This window comes from Galleria mellonella, unplaced genomic scaffold (genome assembly GCF_026898425.1).
Source record: "Galleria mellonella isolate WM207_F2 unplaced genomic scaffold, CSIRO_AGI_GalMel_v1 utg266, whole genome shotgun sequence".
Classification (NCBI taxonomy): Eukaryota; Metazoa; Arthropoda; class Insecta; order Lepidoptera; family Pyralidae; genus Galleria; species Galleria mellonella.
This window is the reverse complement of record NW_026442061.1, coordinates 3904642-3928930: the sequence shown is the minus strand read 5'-3', so window position 1 is coordinate 3928930 and position 24289 is coordinate 3904642. Positions and strand designations below refer to the sequence as shown.

The window sequence follows — 24289 nt, the reverse complement described above, 5'->3', positions numbered from 1 at the left end:
TTTTTTTTTATACAACTTAGAATGGCAAACAAGCGGGCGGCCCACCTGATGGAAAGTGGTAACCGTCGCCTATAGACATGAGCAGTACCATGGACATAACAGAGTATACTGTGTCACCCATGATACCCTCCATGCGTTGCCATTCTTAAAGACTCAGGTGTTATTCCTCTGTACCCAGTAAATTCACGCCATATCCCACCCTTCAAACCGAAACACAGCCATGCAAACAACTGTTTTACGGTTGAAACACGAATGGGACAGAGGTGTCCAAGCAATCGACTTTTGTACAAAGTCTCCCTTTGGTAAATAATATAGAAGGTTGGAAAACTTCTGGTAGTAATAGTGGTGGTCAATCATCGAATGACGACAGTCACACACATACTAATAATAGTGGAATTAAACAACATATTTCTAATCGAATCACCAACTAATTTCGTACCTACTAATTGCTTTTTTAGGAGTTAGGAGTACGAAATAAGTTCATACAAACTAATTTATAAGTGACTGAAATTTTAATACAAGAATTTGTGTTATTTCTATAATTTTACAAATTAATTTCGTTTCCCATGTTCACCGGGTGGTGTATCAATTTTCTCCGACGACACCTCGTATTGCATGTCTAATCTGAAAGCAAATATACATTTATCAAAGTATTAATTCATTATTAAACCTTTTTACCAAGGACTTTTTTTTAATGAGATTTAACAGCCCCAATGCTAGCAATATACCCTATCAGGTCCAACTCCACGTGGTTCCTACTGGAAACCATAGTGATTAACTCCTATTCAATTGGTCACTATGGGCCAAATGACCTGCCTTTATGTTTTGTTTTTGTTTTATACAACTTAGAATGGCAAACAAGCTGACGGCCCACCTGATGGAAAGTGGTAACCGTCGCCTATACACATGAGCAGTACCATGGACATAACAGAGTATACTGTTCGCCCATGATACCTCCCATGCGTTGCCATTCCTGAGGACTCAGGTGTTATTCCTCTGTACCCAGTATTTTTCTTACCCTTATCTTCATTTGTCATCCTTCACTGGTGCCCCGCCAGCGTATACCGATAGCGCAGGCGGGGTTACCATTCCATCATCGCCCATTATAAAAAAAAAGACCTGCCCTTATATTCTCACCTATCATTTCTCACTGCTGACCCGCCAACATATATCAATAGTGATTTCGGGGTTACCATTCCATTATCCTCCATAAAAAAACAGCCCTCTTAATATCTATCAGGTCGACCTCCACGCGGTTCCCCCTAGAAAACATCTTAGTTAATTCTTATAGAATTCGCCACGATGAGCTAACTGGCCTGGCCTTTCATCGTCACCTATCATCTCTCACTGGTGTCCCACTAGCATATATCAATAGCGCAGATGAAATTACCATCCCATTTCCACCCATTAAAAAAAAAAAGAAAAAAAAACAATATACTCTGTGATATTCAAGTCTTTTTGAAATGTCCATATTTTTATAATTTGCATGTACTTCATTGTTATTTACCACATTCATATAATTTCTTTATATAATTTATAATTTAACATTGTTTGCTAACTGCTTTAACCGTGCTGTGTGTACACGTCTGGGTCTCAATCTAGTTCATACTATTATCTTTACATAAACGTTTAAAATAAGTTCTTTTGTCGGCTTGTTTGTCATTTCAGTACCATAATATATATATATATATATATATATATATATATATATATATATATATATATATATATATATATATATATATATATGTAGATATATATATATATAGATATATATATAGATGTGCTGAAGAAGGGTCAAATTAAAAGTACCCGTAACCGGCGAGCGTGTATGAAAAGATTGGTGAATGTGAAAGAAGCGAAAGAGGTTTGTTTGAATCGAAGCATTTGGCGTTCCATTGTTTCTGCCTACCCTAATGGGAGACAGGCGTGACAGATATGTATGTATGTATGTAAAAAATATATGAATTTTTTGCTATAAAAAGCAAAAGAATACAAACTAGATACGAGTATAAGGTGTATGCAAAATCAGGCATTGACTCCGATGTAAAACCTTGAGATTTGTTTAGATCACTATCTTTTACATTTACATGAGTTTTTTCGTATATATATATGTATGTATATATGTTCATATTGACGCCAAACTATCAAATAGTTCTAGAGGTAGTGTCCATCATTTCAGCCATTATCCGTCCACTGCTGGATAAGCTTCCCCCATAGATTGCCATAAAGAACGGTCCTGAGCCACCTGCTTCCACTGATTTCCTGCAATGCATTTCAGGTCGTCACTCCATCTAGTGGGGAGTCCCGCACTGCGTTTACCCGTACGCGGTCGCCACTCAAGAACCTTTATTCCCTAACGGTTGTTGGTTCTTCGAGCTATGTGACTAGCCCATTGCTACTTCAGCTTGATTATCCTGCAGGTAGTGTCCATACAAATGGCTAAATTGGGGGGGGGAAGGGATTGTTAGTAATGGAGACTGAGAATCCCATTGCTAGCAATATACCCAACCAGGTCGACCTCCTCGCGGTTCTCCCTGAAAACTATCATGGTTAATTCCTGATGAATTCATCATGATGGGCTAACTGGCCTGTTTTCATTCTCATCTATCACCCTTCACTGGTACTTCACCTTACCAATTCACCTTCAATGGTATGATAACCCCGCCTGCGCTAACAGGATACGCTGGCGGAGCACCAGTGAAGGGTGATAGATGAGAATGAAAACAGGCCAGTTGGCCCATCATGATGAATTCATCAGGAATTAACCATGATAGTTTCCAGGGGGAACCGCGAGGAGATCGACCTGGTTGGGCATATTGCTAGCAATAGGATTCTTTGTCTCCATTACTAACAATCCCTTTTCCCCCCACTGGGAACAATTTAGCATTCGGTACGTTAGAACAGGAAATTAATAAACTGGCCTACCTTTAAATAAATAGATAAATAAATAAGATATAATCGCCTCCAGTATGTTTGCTTAATCTCGCGTAGATGACTACTACGCTATAAGGAGAGAGAGAACTGCATCATTGCTACACAGGGTTAGTACAAGCACAAACAGCATTCTAAAAGTAATAGGCGGGAAATATAACTCGCCTATAATTGGGCATTTCATTCAGATGCTGTTCTAGTCGGCTGGCTCACATCTGAGTGAACTGCTTTAATTAATTTGCTTGTCTTTCTTACTAACATAGTTTGTAAGAAAACTGTTACTAACAAAATGGACCAAATTGTAGTCTGAGTAATAAAGTATATTATTATTATTATATTGCAAACGGTGATGTTAGCCGCTGGCCTACAGCTCGCCGCATAATCACGCGGTGGATGAACCACAAATCTGAAGGTGACTTGGAGATTTGCCGTTCGCAGGAATCCGACCAAATTCTATGCGCATACGTACGACTATGTGGCGTGATTGTAATAAATCAAACGCTGTAATAGAATATTCAGCGGCTCGCTCGTATTCGCACTTGTGGTGACTTCACGGCCTATTTCAGGCTCCAACAATCGTATAGCTAACACAGTGAATATATAATTTTATTATTTGTACTGATGTCCATACTACGTAAACATAAGTCTTTTCTTTTATACAACTTAGAATGGCAAACAAGCTGACGGCCCACCTGATGGAAAGTGGTCACCGTCGCCTATAGACTTGATCAGTACCGTGGACATAACAGAGTATACTGTTTCGTCCATGATACCCCCCATGCGTTGACATTCCTGAGGACTCAAGTGTTATTCCTCTGTACCCTGTAAATTCACGCCATATCCCACCCTTCAAGCCGAAACACAGCCATGCAAACACAGCTGCTTCACGGTTGAAACACGAATGGGACAGAAGTACCTAAGCAATCGACTTTTATACAAACTCTCCCTCTGGTACATTGGAGCCCGCACTAGGCGAACCTGTACCGTGGGAGTCCATAAAAGATTACCAAAACACGGTGATTTACAAATATATAATTAGTGAGCAAATTTTACGGAAACAACAAGTTAGAATGACATCCTTCATCAATATAAAATAAAGTAAAAATGTTTATTTGGGAACTTTAGCTTAATTTCAGTTTTCTTTTTGGGATCGATAATAACTGCATTAGTCACAAAGAGAATGACAAATTAAACCATTAACCCTTGATCAATGACTCGACATCATCATATACAAGAGTCATTAGCCAATTAATCAATTTCATTTTGCAATCACGTAAAAATCCACCAGGTCAGTTAGCCCATCGTGATGAATTCCACTAGGATTTACCACGATGGTTTCCAGGGGTTTATTTATATATATACACTCCTCGCAAAAATTAAGGGAACATAAAAATTTTTGAAATTTTTGGGTGATTTTCAACAGGCTGTATTTCAGTGAAAAATAATCGTACAGGAAATTTAAAAAAAGGGTTTTGAAGCTTGAAAACTCTAGTTTTCAGATTTTTTGGTGAAAAAATTTTTTGAGCTCCGGTTTCCATGCAATTCTTAAACAAAGCTGAAAATAATTTTTTTCTAAATTTTCTAGGTTTCGTTTTTCACTCTATGGGCATGGAAAAATTTTTTCGAGCTACTCCATTGTATAGGTCTCTTAGCGTGTTTATTCAGCTTCAAAAATCGCGTTGTATACGGTCCTTGTCTCTTAAAAAGAACGGAACGCTTAATTCAACGCGTCCAAAATGCTTGTGCGAGATTTTGTTTTGATATACCATGTAGGAGTCACATCACACCTTTCTTGAACGAAAATAATATGATCAAAATGTCCGCCAGGAGAAAGCTTCATTTTGCTACTTTACTCTTCGGAGTAATTGCTACTGGCCAACCACGCTACTTGCACGAAAAACTGTCGTGGAGGCAAAACTATCACAAGTATGCTGTTCGTCCAATTGTGAATGTACTCTGCATTCCAAGATATAGGACGGCTGCTTTCAGGGGCAGTTTCAAATACGCTGCCACTCGCTGTTGGAATGATCTTCCTCCACCAATTCGAAACCTGAAAAATGTACATACGTTTAAGAGTAATCTAAAAAAATATTATCTACACCAACAAAAAGCCAATTAAATTGCTGGTCTCTGTCCGGGATCTTCCTTACCAGAGACTTTCTAATGAGTATCCTATTAGGTGCAGCTAGGAGTTCTATGATACATATATGAACAGTTATTTCACTTTAATATAATACACAATCAATAATATATTTTTTATTATTATCTAATTACTGGTTGCTATTGATTACATTATTGACATATTGCATATTGCAAGAGGAGCATATTGCAACTCAAGGAGGTAAGTACTTACCTAGTTTTTGTGGTCCTCGATTGAATGTGGGGATGATTCAACTATATTCGATATTTAGTTTCTTTAGCGTCTGTAGTATTACTACGTAAAAGGAAAATACTTATTCTATACGTATTTTATGTTTTTCGTGTGATTATTATTATTCAACATTGACAACGTCACAATTTATCATTCAATATATACCCACTACAAATTTATTATATTTATTTCATTTTTATTTTTTACACAATACACTTTAAGCACACCACTGTGTTGGTCAAGTTTTCAAACATTATTGTTATTATTAGGACCCCGCGGGTTGGCGAGGCTCGTGCTGAAAATCAGCGCTGTAGTGTCCCTGACACTACAGCATAATGCTGAGCACGCACCTCATTTTGCAGGTATTGCGACGCACGCACACACACACTCATTTTTGATGAAATTGTTATAATACGAATCGTTTTATTTTTTTTTTTTAATTTTATATATATTTTTTTTTTTTTTTTTTTATAAATATTTTTTTGTGTTGTTTCTTTATTATAATTCTTAATATATGGATTTTTTTTTTAACCCCTGTGTGGGTGCCGTCGCATATTTCTTGTAAAATAAAGTTTTTTCTTTCTTTCTTTCTTTCTTTCTTTCTTTCTTTGGATGGCTCAATTACGACCATTTGTCTCCGAGATATCGAACTTTGAATGCAAAAGCATTCTTTTCCATTCAACTGCTAATATCTCTGGAACTACTGGTCGCACAGCAAGCGGGCGCCGAGTTTCTTTATCTGCATAAAATTTCCAGTTAAGCACAGTCAAGAGTTAGTGAAGAAAAAAATTTTTTCCACCTCTAACATTGAATTGAAAAAAGTGGAAAAAAGTGACTTTTTCTCCTTTTTTGGTTATTTGGCTGTATCTTCGCTAATATGGGCGGGAAAGCTAAGGTTTGAGGAAAATTTTACAGTCTATTGTTCCTTAAAGAACCCCCTAAATCCCTGGAGCGATCGGTTCAACGATTTTTCCCGGACCAATTGATTGAAATTTTGGAAAAAATAAGGGAACAAGGTTTTTGTCCCTTAAACTCACCCTAATCCATTCAAAAATCAATAATTTCATTTGTTTTTCACTTTTAACTCATTTTTTTGTTTTTTTAAAAATTCATTATCAAAAAAAAAATCGAAAAAAATCAAGAAAATTTTATGCAGATAAAGAAACTCGGCGCCCGCTTGCTGTGCGACCAGTAGTTCCAGAGATATTAGCAGTTGAATGGAAAAGGATGCTTTTGCATTCAAAGTTCGATATCTCGGAGACAAATGGTCGTAATTGAGCCATCCAAAGCGATTTTTGAAGCTGAATAAACACGCTAAGAGACCTATACAATGGAGTAGCTCGAAAAAATTTTTCCATGCCCATAGAGTGAAAAACGAAACCTAGAAAATTTAGAAAAAAATTATTTTCAGCTTTGTTTAAGAATTGCATGGAAACCGGAGCTCAAAAAATTTTTTCACCAAAAAATCTGAAAACTAGAGTTTTCAAGCTTCAAAACCCTTTTTTTAAATTTCCTGTACGATTATTTTTCACTGAAATACAGCCTGTTGAAAATCACCCAAAAATTTCAAAAATTTTTATGTTCCCTTAATTTTTGCGAGGAGTGTATGTAACTATCGTGGCTAATTGGTGGCTTGTTAAATTCCACCAGTGTATACCAATAGCGCAGGCGGGGTTACCATTCTATTATCACACATTAAAAAAAACGATAACCATAAGCTGTATGAGTAGAGCCCTTTGCCTCTCCCTTTGCGATAAACAGAACCAAAAAAAAAATTAACACGTACCTACATAATGACAGCAAACATTTTTACTTGTAAAATTATTTTTTTTAACCAATATTTCGCGGTCGAAATCGAACAAAATATTAACTACATAATTAATTTAAACATCTCAAACTTTGTGCTGTCAAATGATCCGTGTTACACAGTGGATGTGACAATTCTATTTTTAGACCACGATTTGATATTACAGTTACACGGCAGAAGAAAAACGAGTGAGAACGTTAAGCGATTTACGTATTTGTTTCACAATTTCGTTATATTATAAAAAATCCTCGATAGTATAGTGGTCAGTATCCCCGCCTGTCACGCGGGAGACCGGGGTTCAATTCCCCGTCGGGGAGGTCAATTTTTTGCCTTTGTTATTCATTAAAAAAAATATTTATTTTTATGTAATGTCTTTTAATGGTGTTTTAATACTGTGTGTTTTTTTATCTATTTACTATATAATTGTAAAATCAATTAATTAATTGTCAAACAATGATGTTAACGACTATAAATACTTAGGTAGGGGGAAAAGGGTTGCTAGCAATGGAGTTTGACAGCCCCATCGTTAGCAATATGCCATATTAGGTCGACCTCCACGTGGTTCCCCCTGGAATTCATCGTGAACAATTCTTATTGAATTCGTCACGATGGGCTAACTGACCTACTTCATCCTCATCTATCATCCTTCACTGGTGCCCTGTCGGTGTATACCAATAGCGCGGGTGGGGTTACCATTCCATTATCACCCATTAAAAAAAAATACTTAGGTAACAAATCATTAGCACCCACCGCTTCTATTTCAACTGTAAATTATTTGATACAGTAATATTTTATATATTTATTATATGTATATATTTTTTAATTAATATATTATGTGTGTATGTGTATATATTAGTCAAATTATATGTTTATATTATATGAATATATCAAGTATTGCTTTATTTTTCCTCTATTCAATAATGCACCGCCTACGTATTTCTCGGTTTCAAGTCTCGGAGTCAAAGAAGAATAGGTATAGAGGAATAACAGTACTCAAGTAGTACTTAGTACTCAAGAATGGCATCGCATTATCATGGGCAAAACAGTATACGCTGTACTGTACCCTAGTACTGCTTACGACTATAGGCGACGGTTACCACTTTCCATGTAGTCCTCGGGAATGGCAACGCATGGGGAGTATCACGGGCGAAACAGTATACTCTGTTATGTCCATGGTACTGCTCATGTATATAGGCGACGGTTACCACTTTCCATCAGGTGGGCGGTCAGCCTGTTAGCCATTTAAAGTTGCATAAAAAAATGAGAGAACCTGTTTCGACGGTGAACATTGTCAAATAGTTAATATTTTTTTTTTATTTTCATACATTAATTTCTCAACAAGACAGAGTGTCTTGTTGAGAAATTAATGTCATTTAAAAAAAATTATATTTAAAAAATTTTTAAACCAAAAATTTCTCCTTTCTATAACAATTGACAAATAATATAATTTTTATCCGCGACCAACATCCTATTTTATATGTTTGAATTAATGTGTTCGTATTTAACCCAAAACACGCAGCAAAGCCATTAGGTTCGCTTGTAGTTTTAACAAACACAGCCATTTCCTTGTCCCACCTAGTCGCGTATACAAGACAAGATAAAACGGGCTAATGGCTAGTTAATCCAATAAAAAGACCATTCTAGGCCGTTCCCTACAAAAAAAAACACGACATTTGTCTTAATTTACCCTTTACAAATCCAATTTATAACTATTAGCGCAACAATAGCTTCTAACTTAAGGCAATAAGGTTTGTTATGTTTGGAATTCGATTGTACAATATGAATTTTGTACGTTTGTGCATCGAGACCGTAATTGTATCGTTGACAGTATCTACTGGCTAGGGGGAAAGGGATTGTTAGTGATGGAGTTTGACAGTCCCATTGCTAGCAATATGCCTTATTAGGTCAACCTCCACGTGGTTCCCCTGGAAACCATCGTGAACAATTCTTGTTGAATTCGTCACGATGGCCTAACTGACCTACTTCATCCTCACCTATCATCCTTCACTGGTGTCCCGCCGGTGTATACCGATAGCGCGGGTGGGGTTACCATTCCATTATCATCCATTAAAAAGTATCTACTGGCCAGTGTTTTTGTACTGTTTCGTACATTTATTTATTTATTTACTCATTAGTACAAATATGTGTACATGGCGGACTTAATGCTAAAAACATTCTCTCCCAATCAACCATAGGGAAGTGTCAGAATACTCGAATGCGGTACTAGTAATTATTGATATACATACATACTAAAATTACATATATAAACGAATAAATATATATGAATAACAAATATACTTACACATATATGACATATACTATATTATGTACGAAATTGAGAATAATATAAAGTACATTGATATTTATCTGCTATTTGTTTTTTTTTTTTGTTAATGGGTAAAAATGGCATAGTAACCCCGCCTGCGCTATCGGTATACACTGGCGGGGCACCATCGAGAGGTTATAGATGAAGATGAAAAAGCAGGTCAGTTGGCCCATCGTGACGAATTCAACGATAAATTAGTCACGATAGTTTCCAGGGGGAATCGCGTGGAGGTCGGTAAATAGTACCTACATACCTGTTTCTTTATTGCCGACGTTTTGACGTAAATTGCACCACGTCATGCTCACGACAGGACTGAAGTGAGCGGCGTCTTCCTCTGGCAGCCCCATTACTAATAATCCCTTCCCTCACGACTCTGATGTTACCCTCTACAATGATAAATGATAATGGCTAATGATAAATATTCAGTGAAACCAGTGACCCGTCCAAGTTCAGTACTCCACGCTCGATACAACAACCCCGAAAGGGCAACACATTGTATGCGTTTTACATTCACCTTACATCAATCACATCAAAATGGACACTTGAAATGCTGGAATTATCACCGCATACATACTGAGCAGATGTTTCGAATTAATTTTATACATTATGCTGCCAGCTCCCACCCTGTTGTATAATGGGCGTGAAATTATACAGGTCACAGCGGGAATCGAACTCGAGACGGCGAGGTGAGAGGTCGATCACCTGGCATTTAATTCTGGAATAATCTGGAATCTTTTCCATTTTCAAAAGCCATCGACTTTTTTATTAGGACATATGACATGTCGTTGTTTAAATACATAATCTTTCTTAGGTTAGGTCATAAGAATTTGAGGACTTTTTAAAATCTTTTTCTTTTTAATACGAGTAAATTGCCAAATGTATGTAAATACATCACTGACGTACGGCTGGAGGGAAAAGAATTGTTAGTAATGAGTTCTAACAGCCCCATAGCGGGGAGAAAGGGATTATTAGTAATGGAGACTGAGAATTCCATTGCTAACAATATAATACCCAACCAGGTCGACCTCCTCGCGATTCTCCCTGGAAACTATCATGGTTAATTCCTGATGAATTAATCATGATAGACTAACTGGCCTGTTTTCATTCTCATGTATCACCCTTCACTGGTGCTCCGCCAGCGTATCCCGTCAGCGTATGCGGGGTTATCACACCATTTTCACCCATAAAAAAAACAGCCCCATAGCTAGCAATATACCCTATCAGATCAACTTCGTGGTAAATTCTTGTCAAATTCTTCACGATGGGCCAACTGACCTGCTTCATCCTCACCTATCATCCTTCACTGGTGCCCCGCCTGTGTATACGGATAGCGCGGGTGGGGTTACCATTCCATTTTCACTCATTAAAACTTCCAAACGACTGCACCTATTTGGTAAATTATTTTTTTGTCGTATTTACCAGTTTGCTTGTGCACCTCTGTCCTATTCATGTTTCTACCGTAGAACAGTTGTGTTTGCATGGCCGTGTTTCGGTATGAAGGGTGGGATATGGCGTGAATTTACAGGGTACAGAGGAATAACACCTGAGTCCTCAGGAATGGCAACACATGTGGGGTATCATGGGAGAAACAGTATACTCTGTTATTTCCATGGTACTACTCATGTCTATAGGCGACGGTTACCACTTTCCATCAGGTGAGCCATCAGCTTGTTTGCTATTCTAAGATGCATAAAAAAATATTCCTTAGGACTAACATATCCTAACATAATTGTACTGTCAAATAATGAGACTAAAGTCTCACTTTCTCCATTAGTAGACTCGTGCGAAGCCGGAGCAGATAGCTAGTATATGACATAAATAAGGATAAAGCTTAGTATACGCTATAGAATTGTTTGTAATTTAATGGAGCGGCCAGTCGTATGTTACGAAATAATCTTTTGTTATCTGTGCAAACCCTCCCTCCGTTTTATAACTGTAAATATGGGATGTGAATGGCTTTTATCCCTTTCAAGTGTATTTATTTACTTTTTTCATTTATTCCGGGTTGGTAAAGGTTTCGCTTTGACAATACCATTGAAATTGAGATATATATATATATATATATATATTTACAAATAAATATATATGTATTACAATATTCATTTATTATGGTTTTACACAGTTTATTTTTGTTTTTATTATTCTGTGATCTTTTGCGACAAATCTGTATTTCGTGAGTTGAATTTTTCTATTATAATTTAAAATGTAGCTACACAATTTTTGTTTTTTTAATTTTAAATCTATCTAGATAGATATCGATAAAGGAAAAACTGAGGGGAGAAGGGATTGTTAGTAATGGGTATTAGCAATCCCATTGCTAGCAATATACTCTGTTCAACCTCCACGCGGTTCCCCCTGGAAACCATCAGTTGATTTATTGTTAAATTTGTGACGAGAGGCCAACTGATCCGCTTCATCCTCACCTATCATCCCTCACTGGGGCACCCCGCTAGTATATACCGATAACCCAGGCGGGGTCCCCATTCCATTATCATCCATTTATTTATTTTTTATTTTTTTTATGGGTGAAAATGGTATGGTAACCCCGCCTACGCTAACGGGATACGCTGGCAGAGCACCAGTGAAGGGTGATTGATGAGAATGAAAACAGGCCAGTTGGCCTATCATGATGAATTCATCTGGAATTAACCATGATAGTTTTCAGGGGGAACCGCGAGGAGGTCGACCTGGTTGGGTATATTGCTAGCAATGGGATTCTTAGTCTCCATTACTAACAATCCCTTTCCACCCCATTATCATCCATTAAAAAAAAAACTAATCCAAATAACTTATACTAAAGTTTTTATCTATTCACAATTAAATCATAAACCTTCAACGGGAAGTGGCTGAAGACACGAAAAAGTCAACACTCCCAAGATTGAGAAGAAACAAAGAAACATTCGCGAGAACTCAAAAGTCGTCAAAAGTCATGCAACAAACCCCACACAAATCGGGGTTGACCGTCAAAAAACGGTAACTAAGAGAAACAAGTTACGAGAATAATTTGCAGTACACGCTCGGCAAATGAAAAAGGCCTAATCCATCCCGGGTCATCCATCATGCGTGTCGCGACAAAAGCTTTCAGCCGTACAAAGCGACTGAGTTGTCCCTCGCTCGCTTGCGGCGAGATCGCCCGCCCGCCCGCTAGTGTTGCCTTACAATCGATTATAACGTAATCAATAGTCTAAAAATCGATTGGCTTCTCGATTGTATCGATATAAAAGTTTACACAATTTAATCGATCACTCAGAATCATTTATGTCTCGGTTAGCCCATCGACAGTATCGCTATGAAGGTTTGCGCTGTTTAATCAATTTTAATTAATTTATTTATATTTTTCACCAATAGTAATCTAATTGTGAAATGACTTGAGTATCGATACTATGTACATATCGATATATGAAGGTTTGTTATTTATTTTATTAAGAATGCAAATAATAATGCATAGAGATGTATTTATTACTATCTTTAGAAATTTAAAAGTAAACTAACAATATAAAAGATTTAATGAGAAATTTGGCGCTAGTACTAGGAGACACGTAGTATACCTTCCGTGATGTTACTGGAAATACTCATAGAGTTAGCTTGAATACTTGATAGATATAGATTCGAATTCCATCGGATCGAACTATTGAGACATTTTTATATTGTTTTCTAGCGATCCGTCCCGGCTTCGCACAGGTAGCTATGTAGAAAGATAAATTAGTATTTTTAGGCAATTTTTTGATACATTGGGTTATATTATTGTAATTTTCGTATGGATCTCTATTTTTTTTTATGAAAAATAACATATATTACTAGCTGATAATGTAGCTTTGTATAGATGAAAGAATTTTTTAAATCGCTTGATTAGGTTTTGAGTTTATCTATTAGAAACAAATGACTATATAAAAAAATATCTCCTTCCTATTATACTTTTACCTAGTATAAGTAAATAATCGAAACGATATAATTATCGAATAACCTATTGTTAGATTAATTGTATCCCCAGTCGGTAATCGATACTCGGCAATAATTACACAACACTATGGCGGCCGCCCGCAGTTGTGTCGACGACTTTTGTTCGCACGTGTGCAACCATTTACTTCAACTTTATGTGAGAAGTCCTTTTGTACGATTTGCGATTATGTTCTCTTTATAAAGTTCTCTATTCAAACGGTTTATTAAGATATTTTATTGAATGAATCGCTTGATAAATGTTTCCATGTAGAATAAGCACTCGTTCTTTATAAGCTAAAGCAGCTTTTGCTAATGTAACAAATCTTTATTAAATTAAAAACAAAACAATTTGCTCACAAATATAATCGACTGTTCGTTTTTTAATGGGTGATGATGGAATGGTAACCCAGATTGCGCTATCGGTATACACTGGCGGAGTACCAGTGAATGATGATAGGTCAGTTCTTAATCGTATTTAATTCATATTAAATATAGGCCGTGTGGTCCCGGCATAAAATAGGACTCCTCTATATTGGGTTCCTGTGAAAAGTGATGGCAAAAAAAAAACTCATCATCCATTTCAATATCGCCCATATCGGTCGGACATCTATTTTCGAATACGTTAAAAGTCCGTTATCCAATATTATTTTTTGGATAACACACTTTTAACATATACATATTTTATATACATATATAATTAAAATATATAGATATTGCTATATATTTTAGTTACATTAATATATATACCTATTACCCATCCCTAGTATATACTGATATCACCACTCATTTATTTATTTATTAATTTACAGGATCACCAATATAAGATTAGGCGAAGCATTCAATACAATACAATACACTAGTGGATTAGGTCTAACTGTTGTTACATTTATAGGCAACCGCAGCATGCTTTGTGTTTGATAAACATTAAAATAGAATTAAATTATTAAATGTTATTATAATAATAATAATTTATATACTATTAAAAAAGATACCTAAACCCTAAACAGTTCGCAAGTGTCCATTCATTTGAAACCATACGAGTATGAATAACATCTCACGAACAAAGATCTTCGTTTTCCCCTACATTATAATGAACAGATTATATTTGAATAGAACTACATCAAGACAAAGAAACGGGGTCGATGAACCTACATCGTACTCAATCCCTTAGGCATTTGTCACATCGACTAGGACAGTACGACTGTAGAGTTTTCTCTGATTATTATATTATATTTATGTTTCTGCCATGAAGCAGTTGATTGCATGGCGGTTTTAAGGGTGATTGATATATGACAATAAAGTTACAAAGTACTGAATCATAACACCTTACGGTACTGTCCATGTCTATAGGCAATGGTTACCACTTTCTATCAGGTGGGCCGTCAGTTTGTTTGCCATTTTAAGCTGTATAACAAAAAATTATAATATTGATGTATTTCGCACTTAGATTAATGATTGATATTCAAAACAAATCATTAATCTAAGTTTCTGTATACAAATTGTGTGAGAAAGATGTTTCATTTCATGTATAATGAAACATCTCAACAAGAAGTAATCTTTAACACACACACTTTTGTGACACTTTTCAAACATAACTTTATGAATTATTTTAGATTGGTTTTTGTTTGTATTCTTATTTTCATATATATATATATATATATATATATATATATATATATATATATATATATATATATATATATATATATATATATATATATATATATGAAAATATTAACAATAAAATTGTACACAGACAATATCTACATTGATGGAGATATTTAAAAAAAAATTATATACGACAAATCTTATTAAAAACAGTAGAACCAATATACGAGTATATTAGAATAGTATGTTTCTTCTGGCAATTCCGGCATTCCAAAAATTACTATACAAAATTGGATACTCTTTTCACACTTATATCCCTGTAGATGTAATTTAAAATTTGGTGTATGTCTTATTTATTTATTTATTCATTAGTACAAATATGTGTACATGGCGAACTTAATGCTAAAAGCATTCTCTCCCAGTCAACCATAGGGAAGTATCTTATCTTGATACACTATCTAAAACTTATTTGTTTCATTAATTTCCCTGCTTCTGAAACCTACAAATACAAAGTGACAGCAAAAAAAATACAATAAATTAAATTAAATTTATTTAGAATACGGTCTAGCCTAAAATATTTTATGTCACCACATTTCGGCAGTGAGACAAGTACTTTATACAAGAACATGTCGTACCACATGCATTGTTATTTTGCACGTGCGTCATATAAACTTTCCCATACTTAATGTTTTCAATATTAAACACTAGGATTATATAAAGGATTGTATGGGCTGAATGACAGACAATTATTTCTTTACTTAAACATCGTTTCCTATTAAATTTGTTGTACATAATACTATTGAATGAAGTATAATAGTTCATTGCTCGTTGAATATTTGACGACGAATCGACAATTGAAGACAAAAATTCGAGTGAGAGCCCACGCGGAAGTAGACGTACATAATTAAATATATTAATAGGTATAGTTTATTAATAGGATTTAATGAAAATATAAATATTATATAGATAGTCTCCATAGAAATGCTTCATGAAAAAGAGTCAACTGTTTCAAACAATTTTGCACGATATATAGTTACGAGTGATTCTTTTATAACTTCTATATTTGCTTTGTCTTATAAATCGCCTATAGACATGAGCAGTACCATGGACATAACAGAGTATACTGTTTTGCACATGATACCCCCTATGTGTTGCCATTCCTGAGGACTCAGGTGTTATTCCTCTGTACCCAGTAAATTCACGCCATAACCCAGCCTTCAAACCGAAACACAGCCATGCAAACAAAACTGCTTCACGGTTGAAACACGAATGGGACAGCAATCAACTTTTGTACAAAGTCTAATATGGAAGGTTATGGAACTTCTGATAGTAATAGTGGTGGTCAATCTTCGAGTGTCGACAGTCACACACGTACTAATGGTAGCGGAATTAAACAAAATATTTCTAATCAAATAACCAGTTATAAATCTCAATCACACGGAAGGAACAGCGAGTTTAAAAAACATACCTTAGATTTCTCAAACGACAATCCGAGATGACACTGATGCGTGACCTCGAATCACCGATGTCCAGCGGAGGCAGCGCATTTTTTGATCTTCCAAGCAAACTGTCGGACAAACAGAGATCGTATTTGGTCATGTTGAGATGCGTTACGGAAGTGCAGGATGCAAGAAATGTATGTTAAAACTACTTGGATCCATTATAGAACTCCATTTTCTATATCTCTAAAATTTACAAGTTCCATAACATAATTGTTTTACTAATTAAATTAAAATTGTCATTTTAGGAATGAGATAGGAACGTATACTTCAAAATGGGCTCCTCGTTGTTGCCTGCAAACATACCTGCCTCTATTAAACACTTTGCTCTTCTCCGACTGCCTTCTCTTGGGCTTCAGCCGGTCCACCGCAGAATCGCCAGCGCCGTGCAACGAACCATCTACGGGCGTTATAGTCTTCAAGGCGCTAAAGGCAGATTCCTGGACCAAATTATTGCTCTTTTTTTTATACAACTTAGAATGGCAAATAAGCTGACGGCCCGCCTGATGGAAAGTGGTAAGCGTCGCCTATAGACATGAGCAATACCATGGACATAACAGAGTATACTGTTTCGCCCATGATACCTCCCATGCGTTACCATTTCTGAGGACTCAGGTGTTATTTCTCTGTACCCAGTAAATTCACGCTATATCCCACCCTTCAAACCGAAACACAGCCTTGCAAACACAACTGCTTCACGGTTGAAACACGAACCAACCTCTACGACCTCCAGGCGGTTCCCCCTGGAAACTATCATGGTTAATTCCTGATGAATTCATCATGATGGGCTAACTGACCTGTTTTCATTCTTATCTATCACCGTTCACTGGTGCTCCGCCAGCGTATCCCGTTAGCGCAGGCGGGGTTACCATACCATTTTCACCCATTAAAAAAAACCGCCTCATTCCTAGCAATACACCCTATTAAGTCGACCTCCACGCGTTTTTCCATGGAAACCATCATGACTATTGATAAATTCTTTTCTTCTGCTCATCCTCTATCACTGGTGCCCCGCCAGTGTATACCGATAGCGCAGACGGGGTTACCATACCATCATCAGCCATTAAAAAATTGGATTAACTTTATACATATAAGCCGCCAATACAAAAACACTACACCCTCAGCGCGAGAGATCTACTAAGCGGATTATACGAAGCAAATAGATACTCTTTATTATTTCCTCCAAAAGATTACAATAGTAAACATATAGACACAAACAATTACAAGAAATGTTTACACTGAGAAAACAATGGGCAAATCCTCTTATGATTCGTATAACTTTTCAAAATTTCTGAACCGGGAGAAAAAACATCGTAAATAATGGTGTTCTAAAAGCCAACTACTAACAATAGGGGGAAAGGGATTGTTAGTAACGGAGATTAAGAATCCCATTGCTAGCAATATACCCAACCAGGTCGACCTCCTCTCGGTTCTCCCTGGAAACTATCATGGTTAATTCCTGATGAATTCATCATGATGGGCTAACTGGCCTGTTTTCATTCTCATCTATCACCCTTCACTGGTGCTCCGCCAGCGTATCCCGTTAGCGCAGGCGGGGTTACCATTCCATTTTCACCCATCAAAAAAACTACTAACAATATACCCTATCAGATCGACTTCCACGCAGCACTATCTGGAAACATTTTTGAGGAATTCACCACGAGGGGTTAACTGACCTGCTTTCATTCTCACCTATCATCCCTCACTGATGCACACCAATATATATCGATAGCGCAATTGGGATTAGCATTCTATTATCACCCATTAGGAAAACCCTCTCAACCGAGGGGCGAAGTATAGTGTCCCCATTATTAAAAATCTACCATGTGAGCTCGATCTCCTAACGGTATATCTTGTTAACCATTGTAGTTAATTTTTAGCAAATTCACTACAATATACCAACCGTGAAGCAGCTGTGTTTGCATGGCTATGTTTCGATTTGATGGGTGGGATATGGCAGTGAATTTACAGGGTACAGAGGAATAACACCTGAGTCCTCAGGAATGGCAACGCATAGGGGGTATCAAGGACAAAACAGTATACTCTGTTATGTCCATGGTACTGATCATGTCTATAGGCGACGGTTACCACTTTACGTAGGTGGGCCGTCAGCTTGTTTGCCATTCAAAGTTGCATAAAAATACTGGTCTAAAATCATGATTTATTCTCATCTACTTTCTCCACTAATGCCCCGTCATTATATGCCATTAGCATTGGTGGGTAAATCATTCCATCTTTATCCATTAACAAAAACTGAACCTCAAAAATCTGGGTTGAACATTAAGAGAAATATAAAATATGTACCTTCTGCGTTAATTCCTCCATGCTGTAGTCAGTGACTTTCTGCAACACCTCGCTTTCAGCTGCTAGATTCTCACCGGTCGACGTTGACGGAATCACGCTCGAGTCCTGTACATAATTCACATTGAGCGGGGCTCATTTCTGTTATCACCACCAATGGTTTCTTGCGATCGTCCTGACAAACCTAACCGTGGTTGCTCGGGGGGAAGGGATTGTTAGTAATAGGTTCTAACAGCCCCATTACTAGTAATATACCCTATCAGGTAGACCTTCACGCGGTTCCCCCTGGAAACCATCGTGATTATTGTGGATTCGTCTCGATGAGCTAGCTGACCTGCCTTTTCATCCTCACTAATCATCCCTCACTGCTGCCCCGCCATTGTATACCGATAGCAGCAGGCGGATACGTAGACTGATATATGTATTTAAAACCTTTTCTTAATACATACATACATATACATAAAAAGCACGCAGACCAACACAAACACACATACTCCTTAATACAAATATTATTAGGCCATCGAATCCGTGAAAATCGGAAGATAAGGCGATATATTAGACTACTACACCACCAAGGGTGCCATAATAGAGCTGGAACTTGGTATCATCATCGTCATCATCATATAGTACGTTATCTGTCCACTGATGAACATAGGCCTCCCCCATAGACTGCCATAAGGAACAGTTCCGAGCCACCTGTATCCACTGACTCTAGTGGAAGGTCGTCCTACACTGTGTTTGCCCGTAGTCACCACTCAAGAACCTTTCTTTCCCATCAATTGTCGGTTCTTCAAGCTATGTGACCAGCTCATTGTCACTTCAGCTTGCTTATTCAGTCAGGCTATGGTTCTTCTGCGGATATCCTCATTACAAATTCTATCACACAAAGAAACTACGGGCATACTCCTCTCTATAGCTCGCGAAGTTTTTGCATACGAACAACTGTGTAGGACTATGTTTTGGTTCCGTAGGTCATCACTTAGTTTTTGTATCAACCATTAACTGTCCACTGCTGTACGTAGCCTTCCCCATATGTGGGATTTTGCCAGCAATTGCCACGCTTGGTAGATGGGTTGTCAACCACAGTTTGGCTTTTGGTGATGTTTTAAGAAGAACGCTGCTGCCCATCCCTCCACCATAAGCTCCCTCAGTCGCCTCCTACTACACCCACGGGAAAAGAAGTGACCCATTCTATACCGGGAACGACAAGAATTATCGCTGAGTACTTGATATCTTCTTGTGTAATTGATTGAAGATACTTTATTAGAAAAACTAGGCCAAAAAAACTATCACACCCAGTATGTGTAAATTGATGAAAAAAAGACGAAAGAGACCAGTTTTAACTGACTGATATAAGACAGGAATAACCTACATGTATGTATATACGTGTAGTATTTGAGGGTATCAAGTTACACTATTGAAGGTAACTAAGAAACAAAATGTCATTTAGTCTGTAACCGACCAGTAAACAAGTAACAGTAATCTTGCATTTTTATTCTGAGATCTCTGGAAATACATTACATATTGGCGACGAGAAATAATTCACACGTGTAATTAAAGCTGTATTTATAAATAGATATCGTAGAAGTGATGGCAAGTTACGGAAATATGTTGTTCGGGGGCAGTCTCACGTTTGACCACCGCTCACAAGAATGGGGTATATTCAAGAGTCGTTTTATCCAATACTGCACTGCAAACGATATAAATGACGGAAGTGATAAAAGTGGAGTGAAACGACGCGCATTATTATTAACTGCTTTGGTGGAAGATACATACCGCGTAGCCCGGGATATTGTTTTCCCTACGCCTTTGGAGAACGAGGAATTTAAATTGATTCTAGAAAAATTGGACACGCATTTTTGTGAAAAAAAGAGTACATTTGCGGAGCGATACCAATTTTATAAAGCAGAACAGCGGGTGGGAGAAGAATTAGCAGAATGGGCAGCGCGAGTGCGACATTTAGCACAGTACATATTGTGGTTTTAAAACGGAGTTAGATACCGCCTTGAGAGATCGTTTTATTCTTGGATTGGAAAACGTAAAAGAGAAGGAAAAATTATTCGCCGAATCCATTGATACATTGACTTTTAACAATGCGCTGGAAATAGCACAGAGAGTGCGGTGTTCGCGCTTGGCATTGCAATCGTCACGGGCAGACACAGGGACAGCGCACCAGCAACAACCGGTATATGCGTTGCATACCGGTATCGGCCGCACCGGGACACCAGCGGCGCCGGTGGCGCCGGCGGCGAGATCTCGTCCAGCTCGAACAGCAAGTCAGAACGTACCGTGTGATGTGTGTGGTTACAAAAACCATTCGAAAGAAAAGTGTCGTTATTCAGAATATATATGTCGAAGGTGTAATAAGAAGGGACATTTGCAACGAATGTGTAAATCAAAAGTGAACAGTTGTAAATACTTGGTCACTGTGGATGATAACGACGACGTGGTAGAGGGTAATTTTGATTTATTTAGTATCGAGTGTATAGACGGGCAACCGATGCGTCAGGTAGTTACTATAGACAATAGCGACATATTGTGTGAAATAGACAGCGGCAGCGCGGTATCAGTTTTACCGGACGATATATACCAGTCATATTTTAAAAATAAACATAACCTTAAATCGTGTAATGTTGTGTTGAATTGTTATAATGGAAGTAAAATATCACCGTTGGGGTATGTATCATTACCGATAACGTTTGAGAGATGTACTAAGTTCATTAAATTGTTTGTTATTGTTACTCACGATAATCAACCGGCATTATTGGGCAGGGATTTTATAAGTAATTTTAAATTGAAATTATGTAGTACGCTACATGATTTAAATCATTTAAAAAATGATAATATCGATAATTTTCTTATTAAAAAGTATGAAAAGCTGTTTAGAAATGAACTGGGTACATTTAATAAATACAGGGTACATTTAAAAATTAAACCGGATATTCAATTGAAATTTTTCAAAGCTCGCCCGGTACCTTTAGCGTTGAAACATAAAGTAGAAGGTGAGTTACAGCGATTATCGGACTTAGGTATTTTGGAAAGAGTAGAACATTCGGAATTTGCTACACCGATCGTTCCGGTATTGCGTTCTGATGGTGGTATCAGGATCTGTGGCGATTTTTCAGTGACGCTAAATAAAGCATTATTTATGGACAATTATCCATTGCCGCGCATCGAAGATTTATTTGCGAAATTACATGGCGGATTACAATTTTCTAAATTAGATTTATCCAGGGCCTACAACCAGCTAGAATTGGACGATTCTAAATATTTAACATGTATTAACACACATAAGGGCTTGTTTATTTATAATCGTTTAGTTTTCGGTTTATCTAATGCGCCATCTATTTTTCAGCGCACAATGGAACAGTTATTAGGTGATATAGAGGGTACATGTATATTTTTAGACGATATTTTGATCACAGGGTCCACAAAAGAAGAACATTTGAATAGGTTAGAACAGGTTTTGTGGAGACTACAAGAAGCTGGTTTACGTTTGAAACGGGAAAAGTGCGATCTTTTTAAAGATTGTGTAGAATACTTAGGTTTTCGTATAGATAAAAATGGTTTGCATAAATCAGAAAGTAAAGTAAACGCTATAATTAATAGTAATTGTCCAAAAAACGTTACAGAGCTTAAATCATTTTTAGGAATGATAAACTATTATAGATGTTTCGTTCCTAACACATCTAGTGTATTAAGTCCATTGCACGCTTTATTAAAAAAAAGGCACTAAGTGGACGTGGGGGAAAGAACAAAATGGGGCTTTTAATAAAATTAAGTCAGAATTGGCGTCAGATCGGGTATTGGCTCATTACAGTCCAGAGTACCAGACCATAGTGACGGCGGACGCCGGACCGCAGGGGCTGGGCGCTGTGTTGGCGCAGCGGCAACCAGACGGCACGGAACGCGTGGTCGCCTACGCGTCACGCTCCTTATCTAACTCTGAACGTAATTACGCACAAATTCAAAAAGAAGCCACTTCGATTGTATTTGCGATAAAAAAATTCCACCATTATTTATATGGGCGTTCGACCCCTTTTATTTTGCGTACAGACCACAAGCCACTTATATCGATTTTTTGTCGCGTAGTGTAAATGCAATGGAAATGTTCGACGATAAAAATAAATTAAATATTGACCCCATAACTTATATAAATTTTATTGAAGACTCAATGTTAAAACCTATCACAGTAGAGGACATTAAAAAAGAAACAGGTTTAGATGAAATTTTGAAGAAGGTAGCTTATTATATTAAAACGGGATGGCCCCCCAAGATGACAGATATTAATATAAAGCCTTATTTTTTATGTCGTTTTGAATTATCCTTAGAGAATGAATGTATTTTACGAGGTCATAAAGTAGTAATTCCTCACAAGTTCAGAGAGCGCATATTGAATGAATTGCATAGTTCCCATTTTGGGGTAGTACGCACAAAAACGGAAGCAAGAACGCGTTTTTGGTGGCCAAATATTGATAAACATATTAAAGAAAAAATAGGTTCTTGTAGTTTATGCAATTCTCAGCGTAGTTTACCCCCTCGTTCTCCCCTCGCGCCGTGGGCATTCCCAGCACGACCTTGGGAACGCATTCATTTGGACATGTTTTCAATTGACAAGCATCAGTTTTTAGTAGCTGTCGATGCCTATTCAAAATGGATTGAGTGTTTCTTAATGTCTAATACCGATAGCCAGTCGGTAATTAATAAACTAAATGAGATATTTAGTAGGTTTGGATTGGTTCACACGTTAGTGACAGACAATGCGACAAATTTTTGTTCCACGCAATTTGAGGATTTTTGTGTATTAAATGGTATTAAACACGTCACTATAGCACCATACCACCCGGCGTCCAATGGTCAAGCTGAAAATAGCGTGAAGACGTTAAAAAAGGGTGTACGGAATATTTTAAGAGAAAACACACATCAAAAAGATATTATGAAAAAAATAAACAATTTTTTATTCAATTATCGCAATTCGACACATTGTACAACCGGTTTTTCACCAGCGCAACTATTACTAGGGCGATCACTGCGCTGCCGGCTCGATTTGTTACGCGTTATTGAACCTAATAGCAATAATAATACATCTGAGTCGTTAGCATCCACAGTTCAAAACAATGTTTTTGTTAAACAGACCTTACAGCGTAAGCAATTTGGAGGACATCGCAGGACGGACTTTTCAACAGGAAGTAAAGTTTTAGTAAAACATATTTTTAAAAATGGCATGAAACATATATGGAAATTGGGAACTATACAACGAAAAATTGGTTCTAGGATGTATGTTATTTTTGTACCAGAATTAAATTGTCATGTAAAAAAACATGTGGATCAGTTATTGGCCTATAAAGGAGCTGACATATCTCAGGATTTAGATGATATTAACCTAAGTGATTATTACTCCATTGTTGGGGAGGGGACGGACAGAAACATGAGGGAAGAGACAGTTTCATCAGAGGTTGTGTGTCAAGCTATAGTTCCGGAAGGAGCAATCACCAATCCAGATG

The 24289-nt window shown here is 37.1% G+C and overlaps 1 protein-coding gene and 1 non-coding gene across 3 annotated transcripts in view; one reads left to right on the top strand and one right to left on the bottom strand.

Annotated features, from left to right (window-relative positions):
• Nucleotides 1-499: 499 nt before the first annotated feature.
• The window catches only part of LOC113514727 (uncharacterized), a 28018-nt gene continuing 4228 nt past the window's right edge, over nucleotides 500-24289 (bottom strand). The window contains exons 5-9 of one of the 2 annotated variants that reach the window (XR_008252868.1): nucleotides 18789-18893; nucleotides 16791-16924; nucleotides 16454-16552; nucleotides 9692-9824; nucleotides 500-624 (exon numbers count right to left, since the gene is read on the bottom strand). Coding sequence is in view for 1 of the 2 variants with exons in the window: in XM_052895240.1 (XP_052751200.1) it covers nucleotides 552-624; nucleotides 16454-16552; nucleotides 16791-16924; nucleotides 18789-18893 (411 nt within the window). In the remaining variant the exon portion in view is untranslated. The remainder of the gene's footprint in view (nucleotides 625-9691; nucleotides 9825-16453; nucleotides 16553-16790; nucleotides 16925-18788; nucleotides 18894-24289) is intronic. The other variant, XM_052895240.1, reaches the window with a different exon arrangement.
• Trnad-guc (transfer RNA aspartic acid (anticodon GUC)) lies at nucleotides 7358-7429 on the top strand. The gene has a single exon. It is a non-coding gene; the product is annotated as a tRNA-Asp (tRNA).